Below are 7,626 nucleotides of genomic sequence, written 5' to 3'. Positions count from 1 at the left end.
TATTTTACATTATAAAATGTTTGGATTTTGAATAAATTCATAGTTGGATCAATGTATGTGTATAAAATGTTTGAGGTTTTGAATAAATTTATGTTTCATAGTATAAGATGTTTTGGGTTTTGACTAAATTTATACATGGATCAATATAGGTGTTTCATATATATGTATTTATATGAACATTAGTGAATCTAGACGGGAGATTGAAGAGCTTAAAAATATCCTTGTGAAGTTTATGTCCATATTCGTGGTACTACAATATGTCCCATCCAATAATGGGTTGCTATATTTTGAGACGGAGAGAGTACAAGGAAAGTGAAAATTAATCAAAGCTGTGCGTATAAAATAGGGAGTACGAACTACTGAATGTGCCAATTCATGCATCCATCAGCATGCACCGGATGTTTGCATTGATTAGCATGCACTGGATGTTTGTATGCTACTCCTACATCCTACATGTATGGTTAATATCTCATTTCATTCAGCATCTTCTTGTGCCATTGCACGGCCTGCTGAGCCATGGTCCATAGACCCAATTGCTCCTCGATACATTCGTGGAGAAGCTTCTGGAAGAAACTCCATCCGGTGGCCGGTGCACGCATGCACGCAAGAGCAGATCGTTGCACGCGCACACGCAAGATCTTTTCATCGAGCCTCTTCCGCGAAACCGGTGCTGCCACGTGGCACCATTCTCTTTGTGATCTTTTGCATCGAATTCGTATTATAAGATAAGATGCGTGGTGCCACGTGACCCAATCAAGATCGAGGTTTCCAAACCTGAAATCGACCAATAGGATTGCCAATTTACCATTGGGATTGCTTATGTCATTGGCAGTTGCCTTTGTTTTTTCTTCCTTGCAGCCCCTGTCTTGATGAACTAATAAAAATCCCATCAACAATAAGCACAGTACTACATCACGATCACAACAATCCCACTGGGATTTTATTTCGCCGTACTACTCAATTATTATTGATCGTCACTAGCAAGATTTCCCAAATTTAATTACTGGGAGCCACCGACAAGAAGAGTACTAGTGATCGATGGATGGTTTCCATGGATTGTGCAACACGTGCATACATGTACCTCATTTTTTTTTCAAACATAAAACATTCATTAATAACATAATAAGAGAGTTTAGGGGAACAAATCCCAGTACATCGCCAAATTGATTAGCTGAAAGTAACCAGCCATCTGATTCCAACGAACAGGAAACTACACTAAGGTTGCAAACTTCCTATTGAAATCAAGCAACAATAGAGGCGCAAATCGATAGAGAATTGCAACGTTGCCACAACGATTGCATCCTTAGGCCTCCTTTAACATACACACCGCTTAATAACCTGTTATCCCTTTTGTTTGCCTCCATAAAAAGCACAATTGAAGGTTTGTTGATGAACTACAAATTTTCTTGTGGGCTTCACCAGGCTCAGCATGAATTCTCCACGGACTTCGCCACTGAATCTAAGGAGCTTGAGCTCAACCCAAACGACAAATCTTACATGAACAATGCTGCTATAGGAAACAAATAGATAGAATGTACCCAAATCCAGTCACCCATAAATACCGAAGAACTTAAATAGTGGCGAACGAACTGCTATCTATGTAGATGGACGCATGAGGTTGGAAAGTGGAAGCTTGAAAATCCTGACTTCTAGAGCGTAGCCAGTGGCAGTTCTGCAAAGTTAGTTTTCCATCGGGAAAATTCCATCCATACAACAAAGGTTTCAATGGAACCAGATAATACCACAAAATCCTTCCACTTGCCAGAATTAGCACAAAATTGACGGAGCGACGGGAGAATGACGGAGTTAGTTTTGCGATGGGATCACCCCCACAATCTACTTCTCTCATCTGATTCGCTCATGCAGCCCTCACTCATTTCTCTGCTCCGCCGCCGGCCGCCACAGTGCGAAATCTGAGCAGGGGGACCGAGCCAGTGTTACATCTCGCCTGATGCCACTTTTCTCCTCCACAATCGTACCCTCCGCAAACCGCTGGCGTCCGTGTTGCGCCGAGAGTGCTACGGCCTCCATTCGGGCAGGTTAGGCGCATGCGTCCTGGGCATCAGGGCACGTGTAGGTTCTTCTCTGCTGCATTGCAGCCAATTGATTCGTCAGTTCCTGGACAGCGAGCTGCACAAAATTTATCCAGGTGTTCCTCCTGCTGTCCTACACACTACCGCTGCCGCCGGCAATGATCGAGATTGAAAACCCGTCCCAATCTTGCTCCCAGGGCATCTCTGTAATCTTGGTAAAGTTTGTGGTACATTTTCGAAAAAAACACTTCCCCATTACGGTAATTCTGAAAGGTGGAAGAATTTCGTGGTATTAATTGTTACCGTTGAAATATTTGTGGTATATGTAGATGGAATTTTCCCTTCTCCGACTATAAATTGAGCTTCAGGGGTAACCTGCTCCTGTCAAAAAACACATTCAGAGTTGTTAGTCATTAAAAAAGAAAAAAAAAAGATGGCTTTCTTGCTCGTCTGCATGTGCTCGCTTCTACTCATGTTCTTGATTTCATATGTGTTACAACTGTTTGGCGACGCCCGCCGCCGTCTTCCACCTGGCCCAACACCGCTTCCGCTCATCGGCAACCTCCTCGACATCGCCAGCGACCTCCCGCACCGCTCCCTGTCGCGCCTCGCCGGGCGGCACGGCCCGCTCATGGCGGTCCGGCTTGGCACCGTCGTCGCGGTCGTCGCCTCGTCCCCGTCGACGGCGCGCGAGGTCCTCCAGACGCACAACGGCAGCCTCACCGGCCGCATCCCGCCGGACGCGTGGCACGGCGTCGGGCACGCCGCCAACTCTGTGTTCGTCCTCCCGCCGCGCCGCAAGTGGCGCGCCCTGCGGAGGATCGGCGCGGAGCACCTGCTCTCGGCGAGGCAGCTCGACGGGCGGCGGCTCCTGCCGCTGCTGCGGGATGCCGTGCTCGGCCTGCTCCACCGCGTGTCGGAGATGTCGGCGGCGTCGGGCGGCGGCGCGCCGGTGCAGGTCGGCCACGCCGCGTTCGCGGCCATGATGGACATGCAGTGGCGCGCCATGTTCTCCGCCGGCCTGGACAACGACGACGCGCGCGTGCTGCAGGACGCGGCGAGGGAGGCGGTGGCGCTGTCGCTGAAGCCCAACCTCTCGGACTTCTACCCGGCGCTCGCCGCCGTCGACCTGCAGGGCTTGCGTCGGCGCTTCGCCGGGCGGGTGGGGACGGTCTACCACCTCGTCGACGAGCAGATCGAGCGGCGGATGCGGCGCCGGCGGGAAGCAGCTGGCGACGGCGAGGCCAGGAGCGACGACGACCTGCTAGAGGTGTTGCTCGACATGTCGGAGCATGGGAAGGACGACGGTAAGGTGGCCATCGACAAAGACCTGATCAGAACATTTCTCACTGTAAGTAAAGCACCAAACTGTATTTCTTTCTCTCGTGCAAATTTTTCTCTCGCGTACGTTTTTTTTTTCAATCACACGCCGACAATTAATTAGTGGTAATTGCAGATTTGCATGTATCTAGCTATAAGTCAACTATAAGTACACATGAAGAAAAGAAAAATATATAAAGATCGGTCATTCTAATGTAAGAGCAGACTATAGTGCACAACTGACACATTAAATATATAAGTGAGATAAAAGAAAGAGAAGGAAAAAATGTGGGTTTGTAGCTACTGAGTAGTTCTATTATTGCAAAGTCATGATGTTATATTGCAAAATTTGCTTTTAATCTTATTACACAAAAGGGGTAGTATTGTACGTGTTTGATATTTTCAAAATAGAACTATTCACTCCATCCTAAAATATAATACATAAACAATTTTTTTTACATTTCATAAGACAAATTGTGCATACATGCATGCAATTAACTAGTATATCCATCTCTCTTAAATTTGTTTTTTTAGTCCTACCTCAAGATATCTCCTATTGGGTGCATGTAACATCATGCCCAATAAGGATGCGACATGTATGACCCATGAGTGTTGTGTGCTCTTTGGTACCACACAGGGTTTTAAATTTTGAAATCAGCAGTTCTGCCGCAGCTGAGCGATAGAACCGAAATTTCCGAAATTTCGGAAAAATTTCGTACGAAATTTTTTGAATTTTTGACAGATTTTGAATAAATTTGAATAAAATTTGACCAAATTCACAAAAAATTGCAAAAAACCAAAATTTTCGGGCAAGATGTTAGCATTTTGGTGGGTTCGGAAATTTCGAACCGAAATTTCAAACATTGGGACCACATTGCTAGTTGAGTAATAGTAGAATCAGCTTATAAGACATTGTCTCCCTAACTATAATATATCATTTTCGGGTTAACTCTTGTACACAAAGTGGTGATGAAAGTGTAAGTGAGGTGCTATGTATAAGTTGGCCCGTCGGTCGGATAGGCTAGGTTGCACAGTTCTTAAGGATGGGTTGTTACCGACTTGCCGTGCATGTATTATATTTAGTAAGGTGATCATGGTAATAATTATTTGTTGATTTTTGAATTAGTAATGGTTGTGCTTTATATTTTAAGATAGATGGGTACCATACATACTAATAAATCCTTGTGCTGCTATTGTAGTTTAGTTGGATTTTTTTTATTTTGCAAAAGGTATAGCTGGAAAATTAGTAATTCATGAGTTCTACCATATACTACCATAATATAAATAATTAATCGAGGTGGTTGTATAAATTATATATAGACTTTTATTACCAGAAAAGTCACCATGAAAATAGCTATGAATTTTTCTAAAAAGAACTAGTATGTGGAGTAACATAAAAGAAACACAGGGACATATATATCCAACTTCCATATCTCCTTTTACTACCAGTAAGTTCGTTAATGCCATCGTAGTAATTGTTTTAACAATTAATCCGATTAAATCCATCAATTTCAGGACATATTTCTGGCAACAGTCGACACGATTGCGAGTACACTCGAGTGGGCAATGGCAGAGCTACTACAGGACCGAGAAACCATGAGAAAGCTACAGGAAGAACTCAAGAATGTTCTCGGCTCCAGGACTCATGCTGAATACGCCGATATGGACCGTCTTCCCTACCTCCGGGCAGTCATCAAGGAGACGCTCCGGCTGCACCCGGTGGTGCCGATAGTGCCCAACGTGGCCGAGGAGATGGTGGAGATACATGGCCACGTCGTGCCCAGGGGGAGCACCATCCTGGTGAACCTGTGGGCCGTGCATCGCGACGCCGAGGCGTGGCCGGAGCCAAATAGGTTCCTGCCGGAGAGGTTCATGCTCCGGCAGCATGGCCAGGAGGCCGCCGGCCGTGCCCTGGGCACGGCGACGACGGAGTTCGAGCTGATCCCGTTCAGCGCTGGGAGGCGCGTCTGCCTCGGGCTGCCACTCGCGACAAGGATGCTGCACGCAATGCTGGGATCGCTGCTACATCGCTTCGAGTGGACGCTCCCGTTGGAGGTGGAGGAAAATGGTGTGGACATGTCGGAGAATCTTGGGTTGACGATGACCATGGCCACCCCGCTGCAAGCTATAGCCAAGAGCATCTGATGTCTGCGTCTGAGCCACGTGCGGGTGCATGTTTATCTACCAATTAAATAATTGCATTACAAACTTTTTTTAAAAAAGAAACACAGTATAAACGCAGGAACGGTACTGCTTAATGATGATACAACCCATTACAAACTGGTCCTGCACATATGTACGATGATACTATGTAACCCATTATATACGTACTTTTCGTAGACTATATGTAGAAGATTGAATGAAGGGCAGCATCTGACATGTATTTCCATCTGCAAATTAATACAGTCAAGTTTCACTAACTAAAATATTTAGCACAAATGCGACACAAAATTGTGATGTTTCTTAAGAAACTGGATGATTTTCTGAAGTAAAAGCCAATCCATTCATTCTATATGATTGGTACACACTGTATCACTCATTGCTATAAAGCTGACTTTAGTTTCAGCCACACCACCCCCAAAAAGCTGGCAGTCTAAAATTATACCCGTTCCGTTGCTAATAAAAAGAAAATAAAAACCTTGGTGGACTATTAATGTAAAATCATCTTGATATAATTAACTGAGTCTAAATAAAGCTTCCATTATCTAAAAAAAATTATCTGTGCAAATGAGGAGTCAAGGCTTTTTTCACTTTCCCAGTGCTGCCTAGATTTATAAGCACAACCGTTTCGTGAGCAATTGTGTCACGCCCCGAGATTCGAGAACCCGAATCACCGGCTATCTGTATATTTAATCTCTGTCCAGACATCAACCAAAGTACACAGATGATAATTTGATACAGTTCCATGTCTTACAAAAATATAAAATAAACTTAGAAAAGCAGCGGAAAAAACTAAAGATCATCTAAACTTAATCTGCTCGGCAAAGAGAAGCTTCCCCCATAATACCCAGGCAAAACCTCGACGTCAGGCACAAGCCTAATCTTCATAGAACTCACCATCCGACAAATTCACTGCCTCTAGGGATTGGGAAAATAAAGCAAGATTGAGTACAACCACTGTACTAAACAAGTCATACCAATGAGAAGGTATGATGCAAGGATATCGAAGGAATGGCTCATAGGATATTTGCAGTAAAAAGTAGCATTTATAAATCATAAGTTGAAAATAGTAAAGCAGAATATAATTTAGTAGTATTAACCTCCTGTCCAACGCTAAAACCACGTTGCGACAGGCCCCACCCAAACTACCTGAACTACACCAGTTCATTAAGTCAAATTATTAAGGTGAGACTAATCACGGTGAGATGGTTGACTGTCCAATAACCGCGGGCACGGCTATTCGAATAGTTTTACTCTGATCAGAGGTGTACAACTTTACCCGCAAGACACGATTCCACATATGTTACCATGCCCCGAAGTACCACCGAGATACTACAATGGGGGAAATCGTGACAAAACTCTCTATATAACCACCCCTAACCAACACACCCACCTCCGGTTTCACCCCCATCCCTATACAGGCGATGGGCATTCCTCGCTCGTGCCTAGGTAAATCCGGAAGCAGTATAGACCAAAATCTAGGTCCATCCATACTCCATCACGCCCACCCTTGCCAACGATGTGTTAGCTAGAAAAGATTCAGGAGAAAGTAATAGCTTGTCAAGCAACTGAAGAAATTTGCTGTTGGGAACTGAAGAAATTGCTCGGTTTCACACTTTCACTTGCCCCTGTGATCAGACAGACGTGATAGCTACAATAACTTTGCAAACTAAACTAAAAAATATGTCTGACAGTCTCAAGCACACTGCCTGACTGACTCATTCTTCATTTCAGGTGTTAATCCAACTTGCATTGGCATTTGGAGAAACATATATGGTAGCAGAGTGCCATTCTCATATGACTGTCAAAAAGTTTTGTCCATCGGAATCCTTATCATGCAACTCTGAAAAATGTCAACAGAGACCAGCTTAGCTTTTGCAAGAGGTAGAGGTTCCAAATTATACATAACATTTTTCAGGCGAGCTTTTGCAAGGGGTTCAAAATTATTCCTAAAAATGCAGTCAACAAAACTACTCCAGTCAAAACAAACTATGTTCTCTGACTTTTCAGTCTAGGGTACGTAGTTTCAGATTCCCTGAACTAGATGATGGATCAATGCTGAACAAGATTGAAACATAATACAATTAGCACGACTATAATCAAACCATAATAC

At 44.3% G+C, this 7,626-nt stretch overlaps 1 protein-coding gene across 1 annotated transcript; it reads left to right on the top strand.

Annotated features, from left to right (window-relative positions):
- The first annotated feature begins 2,439 nt into the window (after positions 1-2,439).
- On the top strand, positions 2,440-5,749 carry LOC127753188 (geraniol 8-hydroxylase-like). Its single transcript, XM_052278653.1, has 2 exons — positions 2,440-3,384; positions 4,869-5,749. Exons 1-2 carry the CDS (start codon positions 2,467-2,469, stop codon positions 5,496-5,498), a joined length of 1,548 nt encoding a protein of 515 aa, XP_052134613.1. The 5' UTR covers positions 2,440-2,466; the 3' UTR covers positions 5,499-5,749.
- Positions 5,750-7,626: the final 1,877 nt, after the last annotated feature.

Source organism: Oryza glaberrima, chromosome 10, assembly GCF_000147395.1.
Source record: "Oryza glaberrima chromosome 10, OglaRS2, whole genome shotgun sequence".
Taxonomy (NCBI): Eukaryota; Viridiplantae; Streptophyta; class Magnoliopsida; order Poales; family Poaceae; genus Oryza; species Oryza glaberrima.
The sequence above is the reverse complement of the archived record's forward strand: the minus strand, read 5'-3'. Positions and strand labels throughout refer to the sequence as shown.

Coding starts and splice junctions, on each gene's coding strand:
- LOC127753188 (XM_052278653.1), top strand. CDS start 2,467: ATGGCTTTCTTGCTCGTCTGCATGTGCTCGCTTCTACTCATGTTCTTG. Junction 3,385..4,868: donor TGATCAGAACATTTCTCACT/GTAAGTAAAGCA, acceptor CATCAATTTCAG/GACATATTTCTGGCAACAGT.